Source organism: Merops nubicus, unplaced genomic scaffold (genome assembly GCF_000691845.1).
Source record: "Merops nubicus isolate BGI_N331 unplaced genomic scaffold, ASM69184v1 scaffold27711, whole genome shotgun sequence".
NCBI lineage: Eukaryota > Metazoa > Chordata > Aves > Coraciiformes > Meropidae > Merops > Merops nubicus.
Genome location: NW_008590662.1, coordinates 1 through 15211, shown reverse-complemented (window position 1 = coordinate 15211; position 15211 = coordinate 1). Strand labels below are relative to the sequence as shown.

At 49.5% G+C, this 15211-nt stretch overlaps 1 protein-coding gene across 1 annotated transcript; it reads right to left on the bottom strand.

Annotated features, from left to right (window-relative positions):
* Positions 1 to 8851: 8851 nt before the first annotated feature.
* Positions 8852 to 15087, bottom strand: SCN3B (sodium channel, voltage-gated, type III, beta subunit). Its single transcript, XM_008950038.1, has 6 exons — positions 15033 to 15087; positions 13336 to 13499; positions 11517 to 11742; positions 10389 to 10527; positions 9694 to 9790; positions 8852 to 9211 (listed from the first exon to the last, which is right to left on the bottom strand). Exons 1-5 carry the CDS (start codon positions 15085 to 15087, stop codon positions 9727 to 9729), a joined length of 648 nt encoding a protein of 215 aa, XP_008948286.1. The 3' UTR covers positions 8852 to 9211; positions 9694 to 9726.
* Positions 15088 to 15211: the final 124 nt, after the last annotated feature.

Genomic DNA, 15211 nt, shown 5'->3' with positions numbered 1-15211 from the left:
ATATATATAAATATATATATATACAGAATATAAATATATATATTATATACAGATTTTAAGAGAAAAAAAAGCCTACGTATCGAGAGGAAGGATGGACCTCCAGCACTGGCTGAAATGGAGCGTCTGGGTGGTAGCGTGGTGTGTGCGTGTGCGGAGGGCTGTGCTCTCCTGGCACTGAGGTGCGCCTGGGGGTGTGCCTAAGCGTCCTCCCCTGGGCCTGTGCACCACTTCTGTAATATTCCTGGCTGTTTGTCTGTCTGTCTGTCTGTCTTTTGTTTTTGTTGTTTCTAAGGGAAGCATCAGAGCGAGTGCCCCCGCACCCCTCCCTCCGCATGAAGGTCCCTGACTGACTATATTTATCTATACATACAAAGGGGACACTGTCAACTTTCTTACCTTGCTGGCTTCAGGGCAGAGAGGTTTGGGCAGTCACCATCAATCCCTTACAAAACGATTCCACATTTGGAGAGGAGGCCTCTGGAAGAGTCGCTGTAGGTCTGCAGAGAGCAGATCTCACTGGCAATCGCCTGCTAGACTTCTTGGAGCAGAAATAGTTTGCTGTCGTGCTGGCCAGCCTGGTTCAGAGAGCAAAGCACAGAATGTGAATGGGGTGAAATGCTTTCTTCCAACACTAGTTTGCCACCTTCCATTACTGAAACTGCATTAATAGCCAAGGAGAGGGTGGGGAGGGGAGTAGCTGCCTGCAAGGTGTGTGCATGGAGGAGAGCCACGGCTGCAGAAAGCACTTCCACTCCCTTTGACAGTGTCCCCTTTCCCTTTTCTGTGGTTCTCTGCTTTCTGTGTGCTTGGGCCCCTGCCATAAAGCCATCCCTGTGCTGAAGACCTACATCGGTGCTGAAAGGGCAACTACCTGTGTGACCTCCCAGGATAGGAGAGAACCCTGACATAAAAAGAAACCCAAAATGAGTATTTACTTGCAACTGCTCCCACTGTGCTGCTCAGCACATCTCTCTCCTGGTCTGTGACACCATTTCACTCGTACCACCCAGCCCTCACCTTGTCTCACCAACTCTGCGGGAAGTCCTTAGGGAGAAAAACAACAGCTTCCTTCCCTTCACTGGGGTATTTACCTGATTGATTGCATCTGTAGAGCAACAAGGCCTCTGAAAGTGCAGGAGAGGTCAGGACGGGTCACAGGAGCCAAAACAGCAAAGCATAGGAAAAGGAGATCAGTCAGTGGGTGGCAGGATAGATCTGGAGAGGCATCCACAGGGTGAGCCATCTGACTGGTCCCTCTGAGGAGCCAAGCATTTGTGCTGTAAGCCAGTCAGGTGGTAGAGCTGCAGCAGAAAGACAATATGCACGTTACCTGTTCTGGGGACTAACCCCAGGCTCCCACAGGCAGCCAGATGAGGCAGAGGGGCTGCAGGGCTGGGCTGTGTGCTGGGCTGTGTGCCACTGGAGCTGGCTCGGGTGCAGGGTGCTTCTCTGCATGGTTCATAAACGCTTGCTCATCTTACCCATCCTGGTAGATAAGGTGCTGTGTGAGACCCTCAGTCTCCACCTGGTCCAACACTGGGATTTTTCCACCTTCTGAGTGGCAGGAGGGAGCCAGCTGCCTATTTCCCATATGCAGATGGTACAGTTCTAGCTCATCCTTTGCTTCTAGCTCCCACGGGTGCTGAAAGAGGAGGGGTCATAAGGGTAACTGGTCATTGTTCCTCTGTACTAAAAACTCCCCTCCACCCAGCTGTGTGACAAAGCTGAGCCTAAGGAAAACCCTCACAAGCTCCCTCTTGTGCATTCCCATTAGGGAAAGGTATTTTCTACATATGTAGAAATAATAAGCTGCTTTCTCCCACCCTACCTACAATTTTCATAACCAAGTGCTACACACAACACATCCTGCAGAGGATGACTTGCATCTGAAGGAGCACAGAGGAAGACAGGTTATTAAAAAGACATTTAAGAGTGTAAAAGTAAGGTACAATTGGGAAAAACATGTCTCAGCAACTAGAGAGTAATGTTTATTTATCACTATTTATTTAATTTAATGCTGCTGACTACTGTACTGCTCCCTGACTTTTTTCCAGGGAGGCTGCTGAAATGGCTACTGTACAATGAAACTGAGGTGCTATTGCCTGGGAAGGGCATTCTGCTGCTCATCTTGGAACAGGGGGGCCCCAACTCTCCACTGTGACTTCCCACACTGGCCAAGAGTCCCACATCCCCATTAGTCACTCCCAGAACTACTGAGCACAGAAAAATCCCCTGCTGCCCACCTTCCACAGAAACCTGGAACAGGAGGTTTCTGCCACCTGTCCAGGAGGGGTTTGTACATAGACAGATGTCACCCACAGTGAGGCAGAGAAACCACCTGCCCTGTCCAAGAGGGTCAAAGATAAACGCCAGTGATCAGACTTGCTTTCTTACCCATTTCATAATCTCTTGCTAGTTGTGGAGGCATGACATCCATTTGCTCATCCATGCATCCTTCTTCCTCTGCATCCTTCTTCCAGACCCCTGTCACATTGGGTTGGGATGTTCTTGCTGACACGGCGTCCTCGGGCTCGGCCCTAGAGACAGAACTGCACAACCACTCTGAAATTAATGTGAGGCTGTGCAGAGACAGCTCTAACAATCTCCAGCACTAATAGTCATTCTGCCTGCATATTACTTTCAGCTGGGTTGAGCATGTTTGACATATAGCCTGACACATAGCCACATGAAAGTCCTTCAGTAAAGAGCATAAGAGTGGTGGTCACCAGAGAGAACCTTGCAGGGGCAGTGCCCTTCACACCCAGGAAGGTTTCTTTTTAAGATCTTTAATTTCTTTTTCTCCAATTCCTAGTTACTGACTTTGTCTTTGCCACTTGGCAGCAAGTCTGGCTTGGAGTTTGATAGGATTCATGATGTTTCATTGCCTCTTAGTTTATCAAAGTAGTAAGAAAAAAGAAAGGTCTTTCTCTTAAGACAAAGCCCATAATGGCACTAAAAGTGAGGGCTTAAAACCTGGGTGTGTTTTTAGCTAAGTGGCTGCCTTCCTCTAGAGAGCTACAATAGGAATCACCTATTGATTGCTACTGCAGCTGAGTCCAGATTGACAGATTAATTCCTCTTCAGCCACAGACAATTTTAGACCCAGTTTATTCTCTTTTTAGAAGGTTAGACCCATTACTTTTCCTGGAGAAATTAGCAATGCTTTCTAGGAGCAAGGTTGAGCAACCTGACTAAGGCTACAGAGGGTGGAACTTCTGCCTTCCCTAAGCAGCCACAGCCAAGTGGCTTCACTGCAGCTTCCACTGTCAGGGTTTCACTTCTTTACTGGCTTACCAGTTTTCTCTGGAGTTTTCTCTGTAGCCCCCCAAGACGTGATCCCCGCCAGGTCCTCCTCCCACCCTCTGCTGCTGCCCAGCTGCCCAGGGGGTGCAGCTGCATTTTGCTACCTGGAATCTGAGCAACCACAACAGAGAGATTTTTTTTTTTAAAAAAAAAGCATTCTTCCAGCCAAGTGTGCAAACTAAAGCCAACAGCTAGTAGCCTAATTCTTGCCAAGTAGGATGCTGCCTGCTGGGAGGAGGGACCAAAGGCTCTGCTTTGCCAGTTGGTGTATCTGCCCTGCTTATATGGGAGAATATACACACTAATCCCAGCTCGGTACAGTCTGGCTTCTGATAAACACGTGGTCTAATGCTTACCTTAAAAGAGGTGTTTGGGTTATGGCATCTGGGATGAGCTCAAATTGAATTTGAGACCCGGATAATGCTACACAATCATGCACTCCTGAAGTAGATACCAAAAGTATCTAGTGTGGCACCTGCACATAGAGTCTGAGAGGGACAAGAAGACACAGGTTATTCCAGATTCTAGCTGGTGAGATCAGAGCACGTGCCCAAGACAGGGGCATTGCAGGGTCTGCACAGTGCACTTAGAGAAAGGTACCTGCAATGGTAGGGATAGGCATGAGGTATGAATTAACTGGATAAATGTGCTTTTTGGGTGCTCAACAACTAACTGATAATTCAAGGTATGCTTCAGTCATAAGACATCAATAATGGATATTAACCAATACTAACTTCTGCATAAATCTTTGATCTTCCCTCACATACCTCAGTTACACTGCTGACAGAGTATGCATTTACTTACAGCTTAGGTACTTTGCTGCTTTACATCCAATAAAGGGAAGCCTCAGAGATCTGAGAGGTGCTGTTGTTATAAATATGACCCTGTGTTGAAAGAGGCAAGCTTCCAAAGCACACTGCTTGGCTGGATTTAAAGCCCTGGCACAAAACCACCTCTAAAATACTGATGCCTGCATTGCCCTATGCCCCCCTCAGAAAACCTCACTGGCTTAATCTGTGCTGCCCAACACACCCCGTTAGTTTCAGCACCCCTGGGTATACATGGTGACAGGTTTTTGAGCCTGCTCATCTTCTCAGCACTAAACCATGTAGCCTGCATATGTGTTTTCTCCTACCTTTATAGAAGGTAAAAATCTGGTTTGCAGATAGCAGCTGGAGATGCTTTTGCTCTGGGCACTTGAAACAAGACCTGTTGGATATACTCTGCAGTCACTTCTGTGCAGAGGTAAAGGAGGCAGGAGGGCCCCTGCGACACACCAAGGCTGAGTGAGGAGCAGTTGCCAGCCTCACGCTCTGGCTTTCCACAGGGCTGACCTGTGCTCACCAGATGGGGGTGCACACTTTGGTGAACACAGTACTTGTGTGTCTCGTGGCCTCAGCCCCACTCCCTTTCCTGGTAGCTCTGCCTTCTCAGACCCGTATTGCTACCATTTTTCAGTGGTCCTAAGGCACCTAAATAGAAGAGGCAGGCAAGAGAGGGCAGCCCCCAGCTTCAACACCATCCAGCACTGGGACAGAGTGGTGGAGACAGACCAGCACTGCTCATGTGGGGCGAGCTGAAAAACAGAGCTTGGTGGCAGATGTTTTGGGGGCCTGTTAGATGGGTCTTTCTGTGCTACTGTGAGTGGGAACACATTAGAGACTCCTTTTCCTCTTGGGCTCGTTTACATGAGCACAGCTAGCATAGAGCCAGCCCGAGTTACCATCTGGGAGAAACCCATGTGTAGGGACTGGCAGCCAGGTGGTCATGGTCTCTGGCCTCACACAGGGATCTAGGAAGCAGCTCTGTCCACAGTGCAGCTCGTAGAGTGTGGCAGACATGGTGAGCACTCCTCTGCCATCCGAGCAGGGAGGCCACACCCCCGACAGGCCTTCTCCATGGAAGGTCCTCACAGCGTCCCCACGACTCTTACCGCCCAGCCTCTGCTCTGCCCAACCGCCAAGCACTTCCTAGTGTAGGGGAGGGGCTTTCTGGCTCCACAGTGTGCAGAGAAGCACAGTAACACCTGACAGCAACAGCTCCTGGCTGGGGCAGCTGTTAACATTGGTCAAGGCAGCTGCTGCCATCCCACGGTTCTTGACAGAGCAGCGCTTTGCTGGACTCCAGAGATCTTTCCAACAGGATCTCTGCCAGGCCTGCTGCCACGATACGTTTCATGGCACAGTCGTGTGGACTCTGGCTTAATCTTTTCACAGTCTCAGCACTAGTTAAAGTATTTGGCAGGGGCTTGTTTAAAACAACACTCAAAACAGAGACTCTTAAACCAAAGCATCTGAGGTAAGTGGCTCAGAGAACCTTTGTGTCGGTGTATTTCCAAGATGTGACTGTGCTGACTTCCTGGGCCATTCCCCTGCCTGGCATCTCCTGGTCTCTCTGTGCTTTGCAGTCTCTACAGCACGAGTCTCTCTGTGCCATAATACCTGTCTTTTTCTAGATGTGCACACTGGCCAAATAATCTCCTCGTGTCTTGATCGACTGCCGATTGAGATTATTTCCCCATCTAGCCAGACAGCATGGGCTTAGCTCGCAGCATGGATCCGTGGCGTGCCATGCCCTCCTCTCCTCTCCTCTCCCACACATTTTGCAGTGCTTGCTATGGCTTTTCCCTCTCCCCTCACACCTTCGCTGCTGGACAATCGTTCCCTGTGTCATAGATGGACTGACCTGGTGCTGTCCCTGCTTGCCTTTCCTTGCCACAGTCTGTATGCTCTTTAAGTGAATGTGGTTTATTTTTTTCAGTAGGGAAAAGGACTTCCTTCTGCGGAAGGAATTATATTTGCACATGGCTCAGGGAGGTACCTCCTCTGGCCGTTTCTGTTACCTCACTCATTTAGGCCAATTCCATTGCTAACTTTAAATGGCCACCTTCCCCGGCCCAAACTCCGAGAATAGTTAGGGAACAAAACCCATGTACAGCTCAGGTTCTAGAGCCATGTTCGGTCGTGTCTCAGTTTCGGCCCAATCTGCTCCAGCAGCACGAGGATTTGGGAAAGCGGCTGTTAGAAGATGGCAGCTTTATCCAGCCCAGGGGCAGAGCCTGTGCCAGTGCCACACGAGCCCGCCTCCCTCCTAACAGCGCTTCAGGGGCAGGGAAGCACTAACCTGGCTCTCCGCCCGAGGTGGGGGGGAGGGAGGAGCAGCAGAATCCTTCCAGGGCCCCGCATGGCGTGGCTGTGGCACCTCTGGGACGTCACCGTTCTGGGTAAAGCTGCTAAAATCCTGGAGCGCTCTCTGCCCGAGACCTGCACCCCCAGCTGCCGTGCGTGACTGCAGACGAAGGAGGGAGGTCGTGGGTCCTGCAGCCCCCCGCAGGCGTGAGCTTCCCCCGGGATGCCACGGGAATCGGGGGGCTGCTGCCAGGCCGGCGTGGGGGCGGGGGAGGAGCCGTGGGTTGTTCCAGGAGTTGTCTAACTGTCCTAAACTTTGCGCTGTGCGCAAAACGCGGTGAAGCGATAGTGAAACTTACCTGCTAGAACCTAGGAACTGTAAAGGCTACGCAGCCAAAACTTAATGTAAAGTAGGCTAGTCCAACGGGAGTACGGTATAAATTAAAAAAAACTATCAAACAAAGAGCGTGACTCGTGAGTGGTTTGTTCTTTTTATTAGCCTGCCTATTCTAAAGTCTCTTCTGTCATTTCCAAATACAGAGGGAGTGTTCAGAGACCTTCCAGGACACAGCCTGCCTTTAACACCACCTGTGAAATATCCCTCCCCCTCTTTTTTTTTTCCTATCAGAATCTTGAGCAAAATTTACACACCATTTCCTCCTGCCTACAACACCACAGGGTGTGTAGGAATCACTTCTGTCTGCAGGAACTGGAAAAGGGAAAGGTACGTTCAAAAAGAAAGCATCTTCAGCAGATGCGTGTAAGATACTGGAAGGTGCAGGACTAGAGGACAGACCGTCTTTACCACTTGAGGTAGCCCTCAAGAAGCTCTTAGTTTACTCCTTGTTTGACTTTACATTATGACACCAAAGGGTTATCAGTGCTTCATGAGGACTGAGGAGCAGAGGTGAGGGGGGAGAGATTATGTCACCTTACCTAAAAACCATCCTGGGCATCAATGCCATGGTCAGTGACGGAAACTCTGGCATTACAGTCTAGTTCCTCCTCTGTTGCTGTGGGTTTAGACTTAGGATTGTACCTAAAATTGCCCTAAGGCAATGCTGGCCTAGGGAAAGTGAAGACACCCAGCTGAACTACAAGAGGAGCTGCTATTCCCCCTTTTGGCTATTAGGTTTTAAGGAACTGGTGCCCAGACTAAGCGTGCTTCATCAGGAAAATGTGCTCAAGCTGCCAGACTCAGCTCTGCATTGTAGTAATTTACTAGAGTTGACACGCACTCTAAAAAGGGAACTTTGAACAACTGCCAGTTAGAAATCTGGCCCGCGCCTGACTTACAAATGGGGCAATTTCTGTGATTTTAGCAAGACATAAAAAGCAGCAGAACAAAGCAGAGGGAATTCCACAGGCAGAAGCATGCCTTGATTCACAAGCACTGTCTAACTACTAGAAGCGGTCAGTGCAGCAAAATTTGTCAACTCTCACAAGCAGCATAGGCTCCATTGCAGCAGGGATGTGACAACATCTGCTAACAACAAAAACAAACCTTCCCCCATTTTGACTTAAGGTACAGTTCCACCTCAGCCAATGTTTCTGCCTTTTTTTCTCCCTGTAATCCCAGTTGTTGAGCTCAACAAATCTACATTCGAGGCCAGAAAGCAAATTCTGCTTTGCTCAGTCCACTACAATTGCAAAGGTAAGTTTGCATGGGAAATGTTGAATTTACAGCGTGATTCCTGTGCAGCAGGGGAGCACTTAGGAGGAATGCTGGCTATTGAAACCTGTGACCAATTACAGACGACAGAATTACAATTAGCTAGGAAAACCCAAACGTTTGGAGTGTACTCCTCTAGGTGGTGCTCCACTCTAGCAAGACAGAACGGGTACCAGGGACAAACGTCCTCCAGTGTCACAGAACCGTGCAGCCTGTCTTCCCTGCTTGTCTACCTTCCTCCTCTTGGAGGGCTGCCCCAGAAAGGGGTGAACTGCTCACACCTTGTCCTGTTGGCTCCCCTGTCGCTGCAGGACGCGGCTCCTATCACTGTCTCTGTGTACCTGAGGAGCAAACCCGCTGTGTGAGGCAAATGGAGGGAACTTAGAATTTTGACACTTGGTAAATGAAAGGGGTGGGGAGCCTCTTACAGGGGGTTCTTATACTTCTGTCATACTGCCTCCCAAAGGAGTACTTAGGGATCTGTATTCTCAGTTCCCTCCTTCAGAAGCTAGTCCGAGCATGGCACAGGGACTCGTCCTTCCCACTACACATTTTCAACAATTACAGTCCTCATTCTGCTCTGCCTGTGCACAGGCAGCCCCAAGGCCAGAGCAATTTACCAAGCAACACCTAAGGCATTAAATTCTTCATGTCTGAACACCAATAAGACTGCTTGGGTTCTAACGTGCAGTGGAACATTACCCTAAAATGACCTCATTCCCAGTCCTGCGGGTCAAAGTAACATGACATACATACCCTTTACCTCTGCAATGGAGAACCAGCATATTTAGCAAATAAAGGTGGTGGTGACAGCAGCTAAGAAATGACACTTAACATTTACAAAGCGATTAACGTGATGATGGGACTGAAACTTGGGAAGGAGCCGTGCTGCCCACACCCCGTGCCCTTTGCTCAGCATGCTTCAAAAGAAGAGTCCTTCAGCAAATGGGCTGGCAGCTCAGAATGGAGTCGTGAGGCCAAAGTCAAGGCTGTACAGAGTCCAAGGCAAATGGAAGAGAATTTACACTTCCCCACGTTTCCTCCTGATGGCGCAGAGCTCCCCCTCAAACCTGGCTGGCATGACCTGGTCCTTCTGTCTTCAGAGCCCCTAAAAGTGAGAGAATTCCTCTTGGAGCAAGTCATCTGACCTTACTGAAGTGAAGACAGTGACATCGTTAGCATGATAACTGACAGGATGTGATCAAGACTTTAAAAAGATTTGGTCTTTTGCACACAAAGTCCTTCCTAGCAAACGCTTCCTTTGGAGCTAGTGCCCTTGTATTGCTCCTCAGCACAGACCCCACAAGCAGGGGACAGTGACTATTCCCAACTCCACAGAAACGAGCAAAGGAGGACTAATTGCACCACCACCCGTAAGTGTCTCTGCGTGTTGGTTGGGAACTCAAAATAATATGAGTACACTCGCCACCCAAAGATAGCTACATTGCTTTTAAGGTCACTGGGGAAGCCCCAGAGGAGGAGCACAGCCAGACTGCAGGAGCCTCCCGCCAGCCTGGCCCCAGCCCCAGGTGGCAGGGCTGGCAGGGGCACTGGTGCAAGCAGGGGCTGACCCATCTCCTCCTCGCCTACCTGGGTGCCGCTGGTTCCGCTGCCTCCTGGCTGCTACTCCTCCACAGGCACAGCACAGTTCTCCTTGTTCTCCGACGGAATCGCAAGGTAGTCTGTCCTGTCGTTGGAGGGAAGGGGCAAAGCATCACCTCGAGTGGCACAGCACAAGGTCTGGTCTGGGTTTGTTCACCCTCACACAGACACTGGATGCCTGCGGGCACCTCCAAGGTAACAAATGTCACCTGTAGAAGATGCTCGCAGCAGCAAACTCTCCTCAGCATGATCAGGCACAGACACTGACTCCTCCCTGCTGTAAAATCCTACACATACAGCCTTCCTACCACGTACAAAGAGCACCTTTATCCAAGCCAAGTACAGGAAAGGTGGGAATGGGAGAGTATAAAAACTGGAATTCCTTTGCTGCATCTACAGCTGTGAGTCAGACGGTGGAAAGCAGGCCCTCCACGAGAGCATCTCTGCACAGTTCAAACTGGGCCGCTCTGGAACACCACACACCACAGCCACCCTCCCTGCCTGGTGCACTGGGCAAGTGCTCCTTGTCTTTTGGCTCCTAAACATGGCAATGATTTCAGAGAGAGCAAATGTCAGCTGGAAACGTGCAATAGCAAAGTTCATCTTCCCACAGCCTGGTCTGGACTGAGACATGCGAAGAAGCCTCTGAGAACCTCTCACACCTGGAAAGATCTCACACTTACGCATTTTCCTGGGCAGCCTCCTCTGCCTTAGAGACTTTCCTGTAGCAATAGACCATTTCTATCAGTAGCCACAAGGTGAGGAAGACCAGCAGAATATACATCATAATTTCAGAGATGACCGAGGTGAAGTCTTCTCCAGCTGTTAAGAAAATGAAATTATCTCCCATCATTTACGTGCCGCTGTCAGAGCAGAGCAGCTCCACTGACACCTTCCACCCTTCCATCACTTTTCCTAGCCCACCTTGCCAGAGATACCCAGGAGCCACTACGCTGCAAAAGAGAGAGAACAGGAGGTGCCAGCAGTGATCCCTCTGTGTGTTTCCAGAGGCATCAAACATGCACAGGCTTGTGTGTGTCTTGCATTCTCTGCCACCCACACGCACATTCCGAGGGATTGCTCACCGTTAGCCTGTCTCACCTCCACACTCTGCCTCCTTCCTGCATCCCACTCCCCTGTGTTACTTGACTGTATTGTGATTCGAAAGAGATCAAAACAAAGAGGTGCTCGTGGGGAAGAAGGGAAGGGAAAACACAGCAGAAAAAGATGTGAGCTAAAAGCTCCTGTCCCTCTCTGAAAAGAAAAGCGGAATTCCTGATTTCTACCCAGGCAGGGTCTCAGCACTGAATGGTGCAAAACCAAGAGGAACAGGAAGACTCGGGAGCACTGCAAAGGGAAGGAGGGATTAGGAGAGGCTGGAAGCAAGAGACTGATATCAAAATGGAGAATGAGCCATTCTAAAGGGGGGTGGTGGTGGAAGGAAGCAGAGCTGTGGGTACCCTGGCAAAGGCTGTGCTGTAGCACCTGAGAGCCAGCCGGGGAGACGTGGAGAAACTGCAAACCTCTGCCTGCTTCTTGTGCCTGCCCAGCTGTTGGCACAGCCTGCCAAGCTTACTAGACCTTCCCACATTCAAACGTGACCACTCTGAGCCTAAAAAGAGGCTGCAGCCAGGAAACACAATGCTGGTCTTTTCTCCTGAACCCTGTGCCATGATTGTTGCTGGCCAAGACAGACACAATTATCTGGCAGCTGTCTCCCCTCTCCTGCAATGCAACGAGAAACTATAACCCTGGATGACAGCACCCACAGCAGGCTGAGGCACAACACCCTTTCTGCCAGTCCTTCCTACCCTCCTCCACCACGGTGAGGTGGATCCGCCTGGAGCTCGTGAACAGCGGTCGGTGAATCTCGAACTCGAACTCCCGGGTGATGTTACAGGTGTAGATCCCTGAATCGTTCAAGGTGACGTTCACCACAGTGATGGAAACATCCTGCATGTCTTTACTCCCATTCCACTGTAACCGACCACTGAAGCGGCTTGGAAATTCATGGTTGATTTTCCTGTACTCGTAGATCTGTGAGGACATGGGAAGGGTGATTCTGATTAATCACTGATTCCTATCTTGGACAACACCACAGCATATGGGAGGAACAACATAATCCTCTAGCTACACACATGTGTGCTCTGTGCTACAGCTTCCTTCATAACAGCAGCTACTCATATTCTATCATCATTTACCTCAAAATCTCAGTCTACTTTTACAAAAGATAGAAAACTGAATTATCTCCGTCACACAGGTAGAAAAATGAAGGCACAGAAGAACAGAGACGGGGACAGTGAAAGAAAAAATCAGCAATGGAACTAAAAATTAGGATCCTGCTGTCTTTGTGCCTGGCCTGTTGGTCACTGCACCTGAGATCGTCTTAAGAAGGAACCACAGCATAAATACAGCAAAGACAAACAGTAATTTTCAGTAAGCCCAGGGATACACAGCTGAAATGGAAGTGCTGCAGGATAAATATGATAGTGTGAAGACACTACCTCAGGAGAACAGAGTGTGGGTGCCTTTCACAGGCCTAATCTCTTGTAAGTTCCTGGCTGACCACAGTACCCGTCATTAAACTGCCCACCCCAGCTCACTTTAGCATTTTTTTGGGTTGCCACTGGCAAAACTACTGCCCAGGTCACTGAAGGTGAATTCCCATCTCATTCCTCAGTGTAGGCCCTTTACTTCTCAGCTAAAAGATGAATGTTTGTCACCCCTTCCTGGCCCTGCTCAACTGCAATGAAGTGTAACCACTGATCTGATGCTTCACACTCAGACAAAACAGCTAGAAAGAAACATGCTCACTCAGCCCTTATCTCACTCTCCAGTTAACTATTCTTTCCTGAATTCCAGTTGCCCCTCATCCGTATAGTTCTGATTTTGATTCACCCTGAAAACAAATTTTACCTTTTCCTGACAGGGATCTGAAACAACTCGCAGAGATCCTCCCACAGTCAGGATATCGCTGTCTTCCCTCAGGCAGGAAGAGGCCAATCCTGTCCTGCAGATTTATTGGAGCCCATTTTAACCTCAGAAGAAGTTTTGGGATTCAGAAGTGCCTTGGGAAGGGAAATTTGACCAAGGCCATCAGGTGTCACTCCACCCTTCTGTCTCCCTTTCTGATTTCCTTACACCCTAGACTTTAGGTACTGTAGGAACAGAACAGCAAATTGATGTTCATGTGTGTACAGCCCCAGCTCCTGAAACTCAGCAACAGATTCTAGATTTTCCTGCCATGAGTTCACACTGTGCCCAAGTCTAGAAATCAGCTAAGTGAGGAAAAGATGCTTTAGTTACTGCTCAGAATTGGTGCTGTGGAACCTCCAGGTGAAAATGCTGCAGAAATTGTGAAGATTTGCAGCTTGGAGCTGAACTCAGAGCTCGTCTCTCCTCTGTGATGTGAAAGCAGCCTGCTGGGCATGTCTATAGACCCTGAACATTAATGTGGCAGAAAGCTGCAGTTCATATTTGGGTCTCCTTCCCTTATACAATCTTCCTTGAGGATCCTGCCGCAGGACACACTCACACTCTCATCAATACCTTTTGGCTTCTCCCATGAGTTCACTGGACTGTGACAGTAAGAGCTATGAAAATGAGGGCTCAGCCACCAAACATACATACAGGTTCATCTTTGCCACCCTCCGGCCTGTAGAACCATTCCACCACCGTGGTGGCTGTGACCTCTTCCCTCTTCATGCAGGAGATGCAGAGTAGCTTCATGTCCTTTCCTTGGACAGCCTCGGTCTCTGATGGAACTTCAACACATACTGCAGAACAAAACCCAGCTAGGGAAAAGGAGCAGCAGAGAAGAAGCAGAAGACAGGATTAGAGAGACATCGGTTATCCACATTTCCCATCACAGCATGCCCAACAGAAAGCCATTTGGTTCACTACTAGCACTCTGTGACAACAGATACATCTCAAATGCCAAATTTTACCAAGCCTCCTTCTCTGAGATACAAATAATTAATAATAATTAACAGAGGGTGATCACTTCATGCAGATTCACCTCTCAAGCATCTGCTCTGCTACAACTTTAATTTTCCCCCTAATACTTAACGCCACTTTAGAGGCATTGTTCATTCTCTCCTGTGCCTGCTGAGCGTGCTCCTCCTACAGTAGCAGCTACAGTCTGACAGGAGAGAAAGCCCAGAATTCAAGCCTGGCTTGCTCTCTGTGCTCAGTTTAAGGACCTGGACCTTTCACTTGGGCAGTGTGTTCAGAACGGAGCAGGCGGGTTTGCCACCCTTCCTGCTTCCAGGCTTCATAAGCACTACCAGGAAGCAAGGGGCTTGGGCTCCAGTAAATTGGGCAGCAGGAGGAGTTATTGATTTCACATGCATTCCTGTTCAAAATGCTTCCAATCAGATCTCTGCTAACACTGGCAGCTATAAAACACTGCTCTCCCAAACCAGACAAAAATCACTGCCTGGGAAGCTCCACACTTGATAAGGACCGGAATGCTTCAGCATGACAACTCAGACTAAATCCCTGCTGACAGTTCTCCCCTGGGCTAAACAATACTGTGTTCTGTCTGTCCAAATCTGACTCCAAAGCCTCGAGTTTAGCTTGCTGAAGATGCTGACTTTGCTGGCTGCTCCCTCCACCCCAGCCTCTGAGATACCATTAACCCTTCTGGAGCACTGCATTAACCCAGGACCCATCCTGCAACTAGCCAGATTCCAATCCTCCCTCCCATACGACCAGCTGCATGTGTAGCACCAGCTTTCTGGGAGAAATAAGGAAGAAGCTACTGGATCATGCTCTACTACAGTTAAATTAGATATGTCCACACAGATGTGCACCCACATGCAGCTCGAGGTGTACGTGCACAGCAAATGTAGCTGCACTGGCAAAACGAACCAACCTTTTCTTGGCTGCAGCATAAACCCAATCACAGGAGAACAAATTACTCCATGTTATACAGGCTGCACGGAAAACCAGCACTAGCATGCACTGCCTAACGGTTTGCACACCCTCCCTGAAGCAACTAAATGGCAAATTACATTGCAAATTTCAAAGCATCAGCACACAGGAAACAGTGAAGAACTCACATGCATATTAAACACACACCTTGTGCCCTAGGTCTACCTAGCAGTAATGTATTTTCTCCACTATATTCACTCCACCGACCTCATCCTAACTCTGCATGAATGTAATTTCCTTCTCTTGTAAACAAAAAAGCCACTTCAAAGGCTGGCGTGCATGGCAGCATGACAGGAGCCTCGCTGGGAGCAGCGGTGCTTTAAAGAAGCATCCTGCCAGAGGCAAGATTAGGTGGAGAACCCGGCTGAAGAGAAGGGAACGGAATCACCTACCCCAGACCACCAGCGCGACCGAAGACGCGCGGCCCAGCCTCGGCAGCGCAGCCATTGTTCCGCCCAGGGGCGAGTCTCCAGCCGGGCACAGGCTCTTCGGAGGACGCCGCTTCTGCTCTCCCCGCTCGCCGCGGACCCGGCGCAACAGGATGGCTCGGGCTGCCCGTCGGCTCGGCTGC